Genomic DNA, 17,610 nt, shown 5'->3' on the forward strand with positions numbered 1-17,610 from the left:
AACATATTTCTTCAAATTCAATCAAAACTAATGTTTGTAAGTAAAAACATACAACCATTTTGCCTATAAATCAGTCCTCTTTGCTTTCAAGTCAAAACACTTTGCTTTGCGAGTTACAAAGTTTTGTTTGCAAATCAGTCCTTTGCAACTTTGAAAGTTTTGCTTGCGAATTCAACAGCAATTGATGGGCGGGGCCTACGCTGGTGGATGGGAGAAGAGTTTCTATTGGTTGGTTTGACCTGGCACCAGCTACGTCTTCCTCATTACACCCACTTGTGGTGTGCTGCTACAACGAAGGGCTGTGATTAAAACATTTAGCGTTGCATGGTACTCTCTGTGCCAAAACGTCACGGTTCCTACACAACAGTACTACCGTGGATTACCAAACTACCGCTGAATTCGGCGCCATTTTCCACTGTGTCGCAGGCCGGCTCTCAAATCTCTTTTTTGGTTTCAAATCTATTCTATTTGATTGAATAATAAAGGAACACAATTCTCTCCATAGTTTCTGTTGTCATTATGATTTAAAATGAGTAAACACGGTTGTTTGACAATAAATGGCTTCAGCCAACCACTAACCACGAGTGAAAGGAAAGTTTTTGTCTTTTCATTCGTATTCTCTGATGGTCAAGAAATCATTAAATCTGTCAGGGTATGTAAACTTATGAGCACTACCTGTGTACCTTATGTATTTACACTACCTGTCAAAAGTCTGGACACACTTCCTCATTCAAGTAAATGGAAAGATGTGTCCAAACTTTTGACTGATAGTGTATATATACAGTATATATTTACATTTTAACATATTAAAGAAATCTAGATATTTTTTTTAGATGCATTTAAATAATGTTTATCCTATGTGATTTGCCTTTATTTCACATATTTAGTGCACATTTTGTTCCAAAGCCATTGAACTAGTTTATTGCTGCTGTTATATTTTGTTATTACATATTTGTGATAAACTGTAATATTTGTGTTCATGGGTGTGCGTGTGCACTTCAGTTTCCCTCCCCTGAGTGGGACACAGTGACTCCAGAGGCAAAAAATCTGATCAACCAGATGCTGACGATCAACCCGTCTAAGAGGATCACTGCCCAGGAGGCTCTGAAGCACCCATGGGTCTGCGTAAGTACACGCACGCACACACACACGCAGGCACACACACATATACACACACTCTGTTCGACAGAGACAGGAAACTACACGACAGCTGCTAAAATCTCAGCTGTTTCCAAACATGCCATCTCTGATAGCTTAGCTCAGCTTATGTGAAACAAATTTGTTCTTCACAAGGGGCAAAAGAGCAATTTATCTCAGAGATTGTGATGGAGAAAAGAATTGACAATGTGGACAGATGTGAAGTATTTACAGCCTAAGCACTATCTGCTCATTATAGACAAAATGGGTCACAGGAGACAAACTTACTGAATAATTCCAACCTTCAAGTCAAGATTCATGTGTATATATTTTTAAACAACATACATAAAACTATGTTGTAATTCATTTACCAAACATCTCTTGGAAATTATTCTTTCACCAATTCCAGTTCTGATATTAAAGGCGCCATCTGTAACAAGTGGCCAAAAACGGTTACTACACTCAAATTCAAAATACGGCTGCAAGTCGTATCCGCCTTAGTTAGCTAAGCTGAACTTACCTGTCTCGGAGAAGAGCAGACATATCTGGATCAGTTTTGAAATTCCTATCAGCTTTAAACTCTCTCCACCGTTCAAAAGCATGTCTATATCTATAGACCCTCACTTTGCTGCAAACTTGTTAGCCATGTTAGCTCAGATGTACCTGGCAACCAGTGTTTGCTCGGCAGCTGAGACTCTACTGACTGCAATGATTGGTAGACGGCGGTAGGTGGCGCCTCATGCCAAAACATTATTTCAAAGCATAAACATAACTTTTCAGTCCGCAAAATATTATTTTAATGCAAATATTTTGGCTGTACTGTTTTTGTTGGTGAGTTCAGTTTGTTTTATGAATATAATTCCTGAGCATTTGTGACATATTAGGAGGATTTTACGGCCAGTTGCTTTCAGATTCATTACATTTAATGCACCTTTAAGTGTTACAGATATGGCTGTAAATTAGTTGCAACATTATTGCTCTTGCCTAGAATAATAATCATGTTCAGGTGTCAGAATCAGTGAATACAGTATGGACAGTGGCAATATCACCTGATATTATATAGTTAGATGTTAGATATTAGTTAAAGCTGCTGTCAGTGAAATCCTTTAGTCAAAATCAAATGGCAACCACTCATGATATAGTAGTGCATATGAAAATATAAAACAATGAATAAATCAGTAATATATCATTTAATATACACCCACAATGATACATTCATCACAGGCCTTCATTGATGTAAGTATAAGTATAATACACTTATATTCCTCTATAATAAAAAAATAAAAAAATATGGATAAATCAGTAAATCAGGTGTCACTTGAAAGAAAAGGCTTATTTTGCAAGAAACGGTCACCTTCCATTCACCATGTTCCACAAACATGTTTTTTTTTTTCATAAATATAAATTACACTATCTAAAATACTTTATAAAACAGAATGAGTGTAGAGGACCGATGTTTGTCAGGACACTGTACATATTATTTGATTTATTTGTTGTATTATTTGCCAGATATGGTGAGCATCACAATCAAACTGTGAGCCTGCAGGACGACAGCTCCTACCCACATAAAGCTGTCACTGTCACACAGTGCTGCTGCTCCACTGTGTTATTTTCAGCACGTCTCTCTCTCTCTCTCCACAGCAACGCTCAACAGTGGCCTCCATGATGCACAGACAGGAGACTGTCGAGTGCCTGAAGAAGTTCAACGCCAGGAGGAAACTCAAGGTTGTGGAAAACGTCCCCCACACTGTGTCTGCATGACCATGAGCTTGATTTTATTTCAAGTCTAATGTGTCATTGGGTGAAATTATTTTCATTTGGCAGAAATTGAAGGTTTTTTTGTACAATCATCTGATTGTATTGTTGTTTTTCATAAACTCAGAATGAGCCTTATATATCAGGATATATCTGGTCATCTGGGCCAGGCCGCTCGGCTGTGGGCAGTCTTTGGATGTATCTTATGCATTGCAAGGGCGTGTCTGTGTGACGCGTCGCTATAGCGAGTCTACAGAATGTACGTCACTTGACCGGCACTTGCTGTAAACGAGTGAGAGAAGGTTTTTAAACTACACTTGAATGCAGATTACACAGGGGAGTCACGGACTGTATAATGTGCAGCTCGTTTATTTAAATTTTCCATGTTTTTATGAATTATTTTAGATGATTCCTATCTTCTTCTTCTTCATGTGAGGATGGTGGGACGGCACCCTAGCGCCCTCTGTGGACAGGCCACTGATCAGCATGGATTGATGTAAAACATACTGTGCTTGTGTTTTTCTTTTGATTGTATGGAAATCATGGTACCATATAAGTCAGATTTTGACATGTAACCTATTTTGTTTTTAAAACTAGGGAAAACAGGCCAAAAACATGCATTACAGAATGTATTTGCTTGTGATAAATTACTTAAAGCGGACCTAGACCAGAAGTTCCAATTAACTGGGTGAGAGAGTTGAGTCTCAAATCTCACGGCTGGGAAACACCGTCAGAAAAGAGGATTTCTATTGGCTCGTTTAGAGCAACTAGGAGGTTTTTGACCATAAAAACAAGTTAACGTATGTAAGTAGACCTCCATAACTAACATATATGTGCAACAGGACCACTCTATGTGAGCTTTAAATGAATCCTCCTTTTCTTAATTAAGCTGGCTTTAAGAATTTATACCACACACCAATCGTTTCATCCTTTGAAAACACAGACAAACAGACTAAAGAAAAGTTTTTACTCCACAGTCATTAATATATTAATCATTATTATACGAAAAGGTATCACAACATACAGTTGTGACATTGTGCCAAATTCCATGAATTCATTTACATATCAAGATTTGCTGTAAATGTTTCAGTCCATCACAGGGTCACAGAGAAACTAAAAAACAAGCATTCAATGTCCAATATTTGTTCAAAATGAGATAAGAATCTCCAACACGCTGAGTCTCCACATTGCACGTGATTGGACAGAGAACTTGGAAAGTTGCTCCCACAGGGATTCGAACTTGTTTGTTTGAGCGCTTGGGCTTGAAGTGCAGGGAGTTTTCCTTTAAGCGCTGGTGCCCAGCTTGGTCAGAATGGTGGTGTTACTGAGCCACAATGACTCCGTTCCACAACAATCATCATATTTGATGACTGTGAGAAATATCATGTAGTTCTGTTCACGTTAAAGATGAAAAAAAAAATTGGAATTGGATTAAAGGTCAAATTTGTTGGAGCACTTAGGCCACGCATATTTTTACGCTATTTTGACCACTTTATCTCAAAAATTCCTCAACAAAATCTGAACTTAGCTTGGCACAATCACCAAATGTCATCCCGATCGGACTACTTTTGTCTGACCATAGTTCCTTCAAATGTAAAGACTAGTAATTTTTCCAAAATGGCCAACTTCAGGGTGGGCGGAGCTAATGGAAGTACGAGGAAAATTTGTTTGGAATCATGAGAGCAACAACTGTACCAAGTTTGGTTTGAATTGAAACAACTATGTGAGGCTTAGACACAAACTAAAAAATGAAACATTTAGCATTTTATGCAAATTTGACCACTTTATCTTTCCCCAGAAAATCCTCAAGAAAATTTGGACTAAGCCTAACACACTCACTAAAATTTGTCTAGATCGGACTACTTTTGTCTGACCATAGCACGACTTCTGGGGGCGATATAGAGCCCTGATGCTAGACACCGGTTGGGGACCTATGCCACTATCGCATTTTTCTGCCTACCCTGGTAATAAACCAGAGAACATGCAAACTCCACGTCTTTTGCACAACCTTTTGAAATTCATATTTCTGCCAAATAAACACAATTTCACCAAAATATCACACTTTAATTTATCTTTCGAAGGCTTATTTTCACTTTTGTCCTTTCTTTTCCATTAACAGGGAGCCATTTTGACCACCATGCTTGTCTCCAGGAACTTCTCTGGTGAGTTCTGCCTGATGAGAGACAGAGAGTCAAAGGAACACGTCAGTACCCTGAGCAGTAGATGAGAGGGGAGGACAGGATGACATCCCATCTGTCTTCTGCCATCTCTTCACACATTCACACACACACACTCTTGAACACACAGCAGGTTGATGGGCGGCAGTGTCAGAGTGAGCGGGAAACGCAGCAGAGATATTTGCTTGGATTTTTGTGCCACAAATTCAAACATTAGAACATGTTTAACTGAAGTCATAACTCAGCAGACAAGCATGGTGGTCAAAACTCAGCTTGATGCTGCTGAGAGAAGGAGCCTCTTGCTGCGTCTCACATGTGATGATAGTTCGCCCCCACATGTCATACACTCTGTACGCTACTGTTAATGGTGTAGCTCATGCACTTCAATGGAAGCTCATGTACGGTGCACTCACTTGAAAAGCTGATTTTCACCTGTCAAAAAGGAAAAAAACAAGTAGCATCTGCACCAGTGGCGGCTCCTGAAGAAAATTTCAGGGGGGGCAATTTTTTCTGATAATGATTAAGGTGACCCATTCAATAGGTGCATAAAGAAAGAGTATCATACATGGGCAGCATATTTTTTTTTTTTGTCACTTAAATTTTTATTGAAATTTTTTTTCCAACATTTAAAACAAATACACGAAAACTGAACATATTGCCCGGGAAGTGCACGTTATCCATCCAGTCCTGTAAAATGGTGTATCTTTCAATTATTACTCCAGTCCAGTGTCATCGTTTAAAGTCCTGTATTGGGTCCATTTCTCCCATTTCCTGTCCAGTTGTGCTCCCTGTAGCCTCAATATATCATGGGCAGCATATTAAGTCAAGTATTTATTATATTATATTATAAAAATATAAATATATTATATATTTATTAACTGACCAAGGATCAAGAGCTTTCACAACTTTTACCAGATACATACAACAAACGATTCAAATGATTTATTAAGTGTAAAGGAAAGTGCAGAATTGGATCTTTACATGTGTTGCTAAAGGCATCTTAGAATGCTTTCTTACACAAAACAGTCCGATTGTCTACCTGAAGTTTAACCTGCAGTTAAACCCTTAGCAAAGCAATACAAACATCAACAATGTTAGCAAACAAGCTAACGAATGTAGCTTCAAATGACTGCTGTCCGCTGCTACGAGCCATAAACAGCTAACACATGAAAGCGTGAACTCCGTGGCACTGGTCAAACTATGTGTACTCATCCGTTCGTGCTGGGACCGATTAAACGAGCGCAATCGTCCGTGTATTTTTAAAATGGTGAGCTTCGCTTTGGAAAAAAAGTTTTTAACACGAGATGTCAATGGGAGAATTTTTGGGACGATTCTTCACGTCAGTCTAATCGCCCCAGAAGAGGCGGAACCATAAAACGTGACTTGAATCTGACGATTCTGATTGGACGATGACAGATAATATGTCTAGAACACTGATAATAACTACCTTTGCTGGCAGAGACGACTGAAAGGAATATTATTACTAAGGATCTTGGAATTGCTGAGGAAAAAAATTATCTTTCTCCTCCTAGTTGGGAGGGCGTCGCCCAAATCGTCCCTAAACACCGGCTGCCCCTGACCTGCACGCTGCTTTGCTCACTTGACTTAAAGGATAACTAAATCCCGTCTTCTGAGGCTAACTCCGCCAAGAAGTGGGCAGAGAGCTGAGGGAGAGGAGGAGGAAAGGGGAGTGGGAACATTTTTTTTTTGCAACTGGATCACCAAATTACAATATTAGATATCCATAGACACTGGTTTGCACTTGAAAAAGGTGGTGTGGGGATTGAGTTACACAGTGACCTTTAAGGGTTAAATTGAACAGTTCAAGCAACATTATTCACATTATCATCTCATTTCAAGAAAGAAGAGAAACCCAAGGTAGGTTTCCTTTGTGAAATATAAAAAAAACCCCACAAAAGTTGGCTTTTTTTTTCAAAACAGGGCTCAGATTGGAAAATCTCAAATTGCAACCATTGCGTTTTTGCAATCACTTTGGGAAAACAACAATTTCATAGTTCCACCTCTCTCTTGTCATTGCATTTGCAAATTATTGTTGTCTTCCTCTGCTTGTGTTTGGAAATTGTGTGGTCTTTTTTCTTTCATGTTGGTCTTGGAGATAAAAAGATTAAGAGTCAAATGTTGTCCCACCAGCGGCAAAGCAAATCACTGATTTGATTTGATTTATAATTTTCTATTCTCGATTCAGATTAATCAAGATCTGAACCAAATGGAGCCCAAATCACACAAGAAAATTCCCAACAGTTAATTTATTCAAAGTAATCATGGATGAGTCCCATTCAGCTTCCTCAGTTTCAGGGTCTTTCGGACTGACTTTCAGTTGCCCATCCTGCCTGCCCTTGATCTGCCTGCCTGAACCTTGGATCTCACTTCAGTCTTCTGCCCCTGACCATATTTCTGCGTCCGGGTGGAGAACATTTTTTAGCAGCATCTGGCTCTGCTCGCCTCCACCGCAGCAGAGGTGTGTCAGGATACCTCTGCCCAGCAACAGGCAGCTGCTAGCCAGGAGTAGGCACTAGCTTGGTTAGCTGCACAGGTCCAAGAGCTCACAGCCATCCTTTCAAAGACGACAACTCCGGTCTCTGCTGCAGCATCTTCCTCTGCTACACCCCCATCAGGGCTTCCTGGACATTACTCCACGACATTAGCCACGTGTGGGGGCTCTGAAGTAACCCCGAGTGCTACGAAGGGGATCCTGAATACTGCAATCCTTTTTTTCATAAAATGAATGATCCTGTTTGCCCTGCAACCCTATAACTTTGCTTCCGAGGAGGCCCAGGTAGCATTTGCCATCAACCAGGAGGACTTGTCTGTGGGGGACCTCCGAGTGGGAGCGTCGGACTTTCAAAGCCTTCACCTCTGAGCTCCACAAGGTATTTTTGGCGTCCTCCCGGGGTCCACTACTGCTGGAGTTCTGCTGACTGTTCATCAGGGGGCCGAATCGTGGCTGTCTACTCTATTGACTTTTGCAATCGGGTCCGCCAGAGCAATTGGAATATAGAAGCTCACTGGGATGCCTTCCTACTGGGCCTGGAGGATTATGTCAAAGACTAGTTGGTCTCATATGATCTTTCCACGTTGCTGGTTGGGCTCATCGCACTGATGACACAGGTGGGTCGGCGCATCCAGGCAAGAACCAAGGAGAGGCATCAAAGGTGGTTTTGCCAGCTTTTACCAGTCCAGCCTCACTCTTCTACTGAGAACCCACCCAGGACCCAGTGCCTGCCTTCCCAACCGGCTCTTTGTCCTGGGAGCTCTGCGGTTCTCCAGTGGGCCCACAGCCACTGGGGTACCACCCCCAATCCAATGGCCAAAACCGCGAGGAAGAACCAGGAGATGGAAGTGCCTCTTCATTGTATGGTCTCCAACCACCCCTCATCGTGGTCACAGCAGTTACTCTGGGTAGAATATGCCCACATTACCCTGACCACCTCCTCTACCGGCCTCTCCCCTTTTCAATGTGCCTATGGGTACCAGCCTCCTCTATTCCCTGACCTGGAGAAGGAGGTCTCCTGCCCTTCAGTCCAAGCCTTCTGACGATGTCACTGCACCTGTGCTCAGGCCAGAACCACCCGACTGCAGTCAGTGAGGCGATACTCTTCGGCCACAAATCGTCGGTGCACCAGGGCTCCCACATACCAGGTCAGCCAAAAGGTGTGGTTGTTAACCCGGGACCTTCTGCTGCGGGTCAACTCCAACCCAGCGGCGGTCCGTCTCAAGCTCCCTCGCTCCATGAGGATCCAGCCCACATTCCACATCTCCAAGGTCAAGCCTAATCTAGAGAGTCAACTGGTCCCCACTGCTCCCCCCCCCACCTCCTTGTCTCATCAACGGTGATCCAGCCTGTGGAGCCCATTACAGTGTAATGTCTTCTCAGATCCCAGTGCCGTGGGAGAGGCATCCAGTATCTGGTCGACTGGGAGGGGCAGTGACGTGCAGTCAGGGTAGGAAGGGTAGGCAGTGCCTACCCGAGTCTGTCAGGGAAAATTTGAGGTTGAGTTAATGTAAGGTTTGATCATTTTTTATTTTTTAAATTTCAGATAACAGATAACTACTACAGGTTTGAATGTGTCCGCATTTGGTGATTTTCACTAATAAAAGCGACTCAACAGCGCTGTCTTCTGGCCAGGCAGTGGCTGCACAAGCCATTCGCCATTGTGTTCTATTACAGAGCAAAGGCACAGGCCTCCTCTGCCTTTCTTTCTCATTGGCGTGTATGTGACTGTTTGCGCATGCGCAGTCAGTTTCCCATATAGTTAAAATGTACATCAAAAGGCAGATGGCTACTCTGCTCTTTGACGTTACTGTACTATGTTTGTGCTGCATTTACGTTCACATTGCTTTCGTGAATTGTCAACACACCGTCACGCCCTCTCGCTGGTGTAATGATGGCTCTACCAGAGAGGCTTAAACATTTCTCGAGGCTGGCATTTCGATAGGTAGCAGTTCTATTTTTAGCTGTTGCCACTGCTGAACTGCGTAAATTTCAACAGAGCAGATCGCACCAGGAAGTCCGACACAGACTCCAAGTAAAACACTTCCGCCCCCCTTTCAAAATAAAACACAATACGCAGGTCATACAGCCTATCACAACTTCACATCAAAAAAACGTTGTGCCGTGAAATGAGACGAACAATCGATAATGTTGGAGGCGTACAATTCTAATGGAATCGGTCAGTTAGAACTGGTTCCTACTTGGAACCAGTTCTCGATTCCCATCCCTGCTGCCTACCCTACCCTAGAGCTCACCACACGTCACTGTGGAGGGGTATAGTCCAGAAGAACGTAATGGGTTCCTGCCAGCTACATCCTGGACCCCCTCCTCATTGCAGACTTCTATCAACAGCACACAGACCAGCTCACCAGGAGGGTGGGGTTCCTCTTCGCTTTGCCCCCACTGGTTCCGTGCCCTCCTCTTCAGACATGGAGGACTCCCCCTCTTCATAAGGGGACTTTTTGTCCAACAACTAGTGGCATGGAACTTTTAAGTTCCAATAGTGTATGACTTTGAAAATGACTAATGCTCAGCATTAAACCAGGTGATGTTGGAGAAGGTTCTTCTCCATGAGGGAGGTTGAAGATGCAAAGAAAATGCAATGCTTCCCAGTTGGAGCACTTTAATACAGTAGTGGATCAATATTCTTCTCTGCATGTATTAAAGAACAGACAGATATGTTCACACACCTTCTAGCTCTCCAGAATAAGGTTTAAAATCATTGCTTCTTTCCCAGAGTAGACACAATTTACTTATTTTGCTCATGGGAAAAAATACACAGACTCAAGAAAATAGGCATATATACAGTACTTGCTGCATAATGTAATAATAATAATAATGATAATAATAGTACATTTAATTTAAAAGCGTCTTTCAAGTCACTCAAGGACACTTTACAGACAGAATAAGTTAAAATTTGCAGAAAAGATATCCAAAATATAAGATCACAAATGAATAAAAACATTTTGTAAAATCACATAAAAATAAACCATGGCAACACAATAACATAGAGTAAGGGTGGTAAAAGCAGAGAGGTTAGAGGGAGTAGGCAGTCCGGAACAGGTGAATTTTTAGTCTAGATTTGAAGATGGGGAGAGAGTTACAGTTTCGGAGGTCAGGTGGAGCAACTGAAGGCTCTGTGTTTTTCCCACTATCTTATGTCATAATGGCTGCTGTGAAAAAGGTCTATTACACTAGACATGCTTGAGCTTTATATGCACATGTTATACAAGCTTGTAAATATTATAAATAAATAAATGAGTCGCATAATTTCATTATTATTTTGCATCAGCAAGGTTTAAGTGCACTTTTCATATGGGGCACACTAATAATACATAATAATGACGACAAAGCTAGTTGTAGCATAAGATTTTTGCATTGTACTGCATATTGTTATCATTTGTCCAAAAAAACTATATTTAACTATGTCCTTGTGTGTGTTTCAGTGGGTCGACAGACCACAGCCCCTGCTTCAGTCAGTGCAGTGCCTGGAACCACCGCCGGCATCGTAGAACAAGGTAGACGCCTTTCAGTTAATAATAATAGTAATAATATTAATAATCTTTACATAATATAACCATATCTTATCTTGTTTTTCCTCTCCTTCCACTTATTACCTTTACACTTCCTGTCACTAAAGTAGTGGCAGACATGATTAAAAGAAAAATAATCACCAAATGCTTCCTCTGTCCCTCGTCTTGTTTTTATTCCTAATTCCTTCCACTGCTTTCCTTCCTTCCTAATGCTTCTGATTTCTTTTTTTGCCAAGGTAAGCAGCTTCCTCTCATGTCCTGATTGCTGTGGGTTACAGGGGCTGCTCTGCCCTGCAGAGATTTTGAAGACAAACTGTGTGTGTGTGTGTGTGCGCGTGTAGTAGCTTAAGATGCAAGGAGGGGGAAGCCTTAGAATGTTTTGGTGCAAAACATATAGCATTGATGTAGTGAGGCTTCTAAAGGGACAGTTGAGTTTTTGGGAGTGTGTTTGTGTGCGGTGCTGACACGTGCGTCCACTGAAAACATGGCTGTTAATGGGGACACAAGGAAAAAAAATGATTTGAACATCTACACCATTGGTTCTCAAAGTGCGGCCCGGGGGCCAATGGCGGCCCGCAGAAACATTTCTGGCGGCCCGCATTGAATTACAGTTGATAGTTTAAATGCAGGAGGTACTAAGCTTGTTAAATGTTTATTGGACATTACTGGATACAGACCAATAAGTGTAAACAAAAATACTGGGTATTTACCTGGTTTCTATATGGTGAATTTTAGTGTATTATTGGGTTATAAGCTGGTAATAAGCAGGTAGCTACAGCCCCAAATTACTAGCTATTTACCCAGTAAATATATGGTTACAGAAATGTGTTACTTGGTATTAAGCTGTAATTAGAAGGTAAGAACAATGGCCAAAATACTGGGTAATTACCCAGTAAATTATAAAGCGTTATTATATTAATGTTTAAATTACATTATATTAATGCTTATATCACTTAACGCTAAACTGTAGAACTGCAATCTGGTCATTAAAATGATTACAAATGGGATTTCTTTCTGGTTTTTTTCCTTTGGCGGCCCTCAGTCCAATGTTGGGTTCCTAAATTGGCCCTCAGGTATCAAAACTTTGAGAACCCCTGATCTACACTTTGCCAGCTGATACAAATCTGATTAACAGTCAAACATCTGTCATCCATCCATCATGTGGTGAACATGATCAATGTTTTCTTGGGTGGCAGGACAGTGTTCTTTATTGCTGTTGATAAAACTGTTCTGAGGAGCATTTATGAAACATGCACACACTTTTACTGCTGCCCTGGACCTTTGTCTCGTATGTCCATCAGCAGCTCCTGCCCATCAATGAACTCTGCAGCGTTTCCCGCTAAATTCATCTGATACGCTAACTTGAGATTAACAAAGCCATTATCACATTATAACGGGAAATCCATTCTACTTCCTCCTCAGTGTGTGTCTGTGTGTGCATCAGTGTGTGGATTATATACAGAATTAGACCTTTTTTTTCTTCTTCTGCTTATCTAAAGCTTTGTGGATCAGGGTGCTAGTTGGATTTTTTTTTATGTGTATTTGTCAGAGTTTTAATGTCATGGGACAGAGGGAGTGATGACGGATGAGTTTTTTTTTTCTCCTTCAAGAGTGACGGGGAGGAATTGTGGAGAGATATGCAGAGTCACTCTTTGTGTGTTGTGCATAAAGGCTTTGACAAGCAGGGTTTTTTTTTTTTCATGCATACCTGCATCGTCATCGTGTGTGCACCTGCAGCTGTGTTTGTGGTCATATGAAGGTGTATGATGTGTACTCTTCCATCTGAGGGTGTGTCATTCTGCTTCTCCGCAGCAGCCAAGAGTCTCCTGAACAAGAAGGCTGATGTCAAGGTAAGACATTCGCTTTTCATTCCCTCCATCATTTTTCTCTTTACATCCCTTGGCCCCCCTCAGAACTACTTTTATTATTCCATAAATATTTGTGATCAAAGGCGAATGCCGAGGGTGAGCGTGATTTGACTTTGCAAAGTGCTGTAGTGGTCACTTTTAATATCGTCAGGCTAATGTTCTTGGCCCAGCATAAGCTTATTGTCTGTGTCATTCACCCATCCTTCACTTCTTATTACACGTTTTTGCTCAGTATGGCATCAGTACCATTTTATTCATTTTATAATCTATTGATTGTTATAGTAATAGCATAACAAAATAAACAATATGGTGTTACTTAGCTTGGAGTTTAACCTCTTAACTCCAGGTCTTTGTAGGACTATTTACCTCTCTCTCTCACTCTCTCTCTCTCTATATATATATATATAAAACTTGAGATGGGACAATACCACTGTTTTGAGTATCTGCACTGATATCAGTCCAAATATGTTTCTCCTGTAAAGAAGAAATAAACAGTCCACAGTATGCTGATTTTTATTTACATTTTGATATTTATATTGTACCGATTTTTACATTTTTATCTGTCTACTAACTAACTACTATCGCTATATAACATGGTTATAATTAATGTTCACACATTAGTCACTTCAATTAAACTATATAACTATATATAACTAACTATATATATGAACTATATAACTATACTCAAACATGCTTTAAGTCAGGCATTTGGCAAATGCCTTCGATGTTTTATCAACCACACCTGGATCAAAAATCTACTTCCTTGGTGGAACTTTATCGCATGGAAGGTTTGTGGTGTCTGGTGTCAACAAATCTTTCCAGAAGGCCTCCAAATTGCCAAACTGTGCTGTTTATTTACTATTGTGTGGCTGTAAATATTCTAAACAGTGGCTTGGACTCTGCTGGAGCACTGTTCATGAGTTTGTTGATGACTTTGTAACGGTGAAGGCATCATTTCATCTTCCTCAAATAATCTCTGACGCCTTGTTGCCCTATGGCCTATGGCTTCAATGGCTTTTCTGTTTCTCACCTGCCACCGAGTCATCTGTACATTCTGTACATTATATGTATATAATCCAATTACTTAATCCAATTGAGAAATAAATACAACACCAAAGACCCTGGAAACAGCTCTGGATGTATATAGATATACAGTTAGGTCCATAATTATTGGGACATCGCCACAATCCTCTCCTTTTTAGTGCTTTACACCACTACAATGGATTTGAAATGAAACGAACATAATGTGCTCTAACGGCACACTTTTAGCTTTAATTTGAGGGTATTTACATCCAAATCTGGGATTACAACACTTTCTATATGTTCCTCCCACTTTTTAGGGGACCAAAGTAATGGGACAATTGACTGAAAAGCTATTTCATGGACAGGTGTGGGCTGTTCCCTCATTATGTCATCTTCAATTAAGCAGGTAAAAGTTCTGTAAGGCAAGGCAAGTTTATATAGCACATTTCAACAACAAGGTAATTCAAAGTGCTTTACATAAAACATTAAAAAGCATAGAAAAGAGACATTTATAAAATCAGATATAACATCAAAATAAAAACAAGCAGGTAAAATTTAAAGATTAAGATTAAAAAAAAAAAAGAAAAATAGATACAAATAAAATAAAAAGATAAAAAATGATAAAATCAAGAGTATCAAAGGAATAGAGGTTACAGTGCAGTATTGGAAATTACTGAAATGCAGCGGCAAACAGAAAAGTCTTCACTCTTGATTTAAAAGAGGTGAGAGTTTCAGCAGACCTACAGTTTTCTGGGAGTTTGTTCCAGATATATGGTGCATAGAAACTGAACGCTGCCTCTCCATGTTTAGTTCTGACTCTGGGGACACAGCGCAGACCTGTCCCACATGATCTGAGAGATCTGGATGGTTCGTAGCTATGCAGAAGATCAGAAATGTATTTTGGCCCTAAACCATTCAGCGCTTTGTAGACCAACAATAGTATTTTGAAGTCAATTCTTTGATACACAGGAAGCCAGTGTAAAGACTTCAGAACTGGACTGATATGATCTACTTTTTTGGTCTTAGTGAGGACTCTAGCAGCAGCATTCTGAATTAGCTGCAGCTGTCTGATGGACTTTTTGGGGAGACCTGTAAGGACACTGTTACAGTAGTCCAGCCTGCTGAAGATGAATGCATGGACAAGTTTTTCCAAATCCTGCTGAGACATAAGTCCTTTAATCCTTGATATATTCTTCAGGTGATAGTAGGCTGACTTTGTCACTGTTTTAATGTGACTGTTGAAGTTTAGGTCTGAGTCCATGACAACGCCTAAGTTGTCTGGTGATGTCATTGTCCTTCCAGACCTTAGGCTTGAATACAAAGGATTTGCAAACAAGTATTAAACAATGAAAGTTTGATTTATGATTGTTTAGTTTGTCCGATTACTTTTGGTCCCCTAAAAAGTGGGAGGCACATATAGAAAGTGTTAGCCTTTAAAGTGTTAGCATTTAAAAAACAAACAGCAGCTTGAAGAGGATTGAGTCCTGCTGACTTAAGTAATTCTCTGTCACTCCACCATACATTACATTATTTTAGGATATTTAATGTAATAACACACAGTACATTAATTGAATAATTCACCTCATGAGTGAGCTCCTGATCAGGGGTCACCAAAGTGGATTCTTCACCTCCACATTTTACGGAGTTAGATTTGTGCTCGAAATATCAAACAAAAACGTCTGGAATAATGACATGCATTTTTATTTATAGTTCCCTGTTCTTTCAGACGGATCTGATGATGATTTCTTTTTTTTGTTTGCAGTTCTGTCAGTAAACTCATGTGGGTGAGGTTTTTAAGTGACTGCCCATTCCTTTGGATGATGCAGGCTGTCTTTAAACAGGCTGGCTGTCCACGGTTAGTTTCTACTGTCAGTGAAGTTCTTCGAAGATGACTTTTAAAAAGTATTCGGTATCCTGAAGTATTGTAAAGCAGGGTTCCAAATCCTTAGGGAATATTTATCTTGACACTTTTCACTTTTAATGCCTGTAAATCGTTGATTAAAACCTACGAGAAATCAGCTAGAAAATGCTTCACGTCACAAAGTAAAAGTCTGTGAGTCTTATTGTACAGATTTTTGAGCTTTAACCAAATCATATTTTGGGTTTGACATGTGATGTTTTGTTTTAAGGAGATTATAACTTTGTTAACAAAAACAAACACTTGAAGTGTGTGGTGTATGACTTACTGTTTTATAGAAATGCCTGTGATCGCTGCCTCTTCTTTCTCCACTCTCTCCATTAACCTGTACCTCCTTTCCCTCTTCAGCCTCTCCTCCCCTCCTCTTCCCTCTAGTGGCCTGGTACTAATCTGAGATTATTTCCCACCAGAAGATTAATCTATCACTACATAATCACAGCTTCTCCCTCGCTGTGCCTGACGTCACTCCAGTACACACGCACTGCTGGGGCTATTTCAGTGTCAGGGCAAAAACCCAGTTTTCAACCAGCAACTTATATACAGGGTGGACAGTGTTTCCTTCCTATATACATATATATATATATATAAACATACATATATATGTTCAGAATATTGTCTGCAACAGTATCCATAAACCGCTTTATCCTCCACATGAGGGTCGTGGGGGGAGGTGGACCCAATCCCAGCTGACACAGGGCGATAGGTGGGGTTCACCCTGGACAGTTTGACAGTCCATCGCAGGGCCACATATAGAGACAAACAACCATTCACTCACACTCTCCCGCCTACGGTCCATATAGAGCGAGCAATTCACCTAATCCCCAAATCTGCATGTTTTTGGACTGTGGGAGGAAGCTGGAGAAAACCCACACACACACAGGGAGAACATGCAGACTCCATGCAGATTCCATGCAGACTCAATGCAGAAAGGCCCTTGTTACGATGGAACCCAGGGCCTTCTTACTGCAAAGGCAAGAGCACTAACTATATCAGATATAAATCTAGATTAATATGAAAAATATTAATTCTTAAATTTAGAATGGAAGGTGTGAGATCGTACACTGGCTTCTTGCAATTACCCTTGTCACAGGCATACAAACACAAAAGGCAAAGAACAGTATTTTAGATAAACAAGATCAAACATTTATTAAAGTATTATAATTGTTTACTACACATCAATAAACGTTGATTCTTAATCTAAACTAGCTAAAAGGTGTGTGCAGTGGACTAGCTATGCGTGTGTGTGTGTGTGTGTGTGTGTGTGTGTGTGTGTGTGTGTGTGTGTGTGTGTGTGTGTGTGTGTGTGTGTGTGTGTGTGTGTGTGTGTGTGTGTGTGTGTGTGTGTGTGTGTAAATTGATTTGTTCACAGAATCGCTCAGTACTTCCTGCATGACCGACACACAGACTCCGTCTGACACAGTCACTGGACTGAAATACATAGGCAGGGGTTGTGATGCGGCTCGTCAGAAGTGCTGTCACTAAATACACCAGACTACTCTGTTAAATGTTGAGATTTTAGACATTTCATGGCTTAATGTTGGAGATTAATGCAAGTTTTTCAGGACTTTTAATTGATCTACAGCTCGGCATTGTTCGCTTTGATTCTTGTGTGGGACGTTGTGCTCATGACTCTTCCAGTGACGACACTTATCACGTATCGTATCGGCTCAGCTCACTTGGAACCTCG

At 40.7% G+C, this 17,610-nt stretch overlaps 1 protein-coding gene across 10 annotated transcripts in view; it reads left to right on the forward strand.

Moving 5' to 3' along the window:
* Nucleotides 1–17,610, forward strand: part of LOC310938598 (calcium/calmodulin-dependent protein kinase type II subunit beta) — a gene marked incomplete at both ends in the record, with an annotated part of 75,001 nt that overhangs the window by 34,319 nt on the left and 23,072 nt on the right. For 5 of the 10 annotated variants that reach the window (XM_083903130.1, XM_083903126.1, XM_083903128.1 and 2 more), the window contains 4 exons: nucleotides 1,003–1,125; nucleotides 2,779–2,862; nucleotides 5,012–5,054; nucleotides 12,927–12,964. In XM_083903130.1, the coding sequence (XP_083759256.1) occupies nucleotides 1,003–1,125; nucleotides 2,779–2,862; nucleotides 5,012–5,054; nucleotides 12,927–12,964 (288 nt within the window). Of the gene's footprint in view, nucleotides 1–1,002; nucleotides 1,126–2,778; nucleotides 2,863–5,011; nucleotides 5,055–11,027; nucleotides 11,100–12,926; nucleotides 12,965–17,610 lie in introns of all 10 variants that reach the window. The other 5 variants (XM_083903127.1, XM_083903131.1, XM_083903124.1 and 2 more) reach the window with 2 other exon arrangements.

This window comes from Microchirus variegatus (genome assembly GCF_963457635.1).
Source record: "Microchirus variegatus genome assembly, chromosome: 16".
NCBI lineage: Eukaryota > Metazoa > Chordata > Actinopteri > Pleuronectiformes > Soleidae > Microchirus > Microchirus variegatus.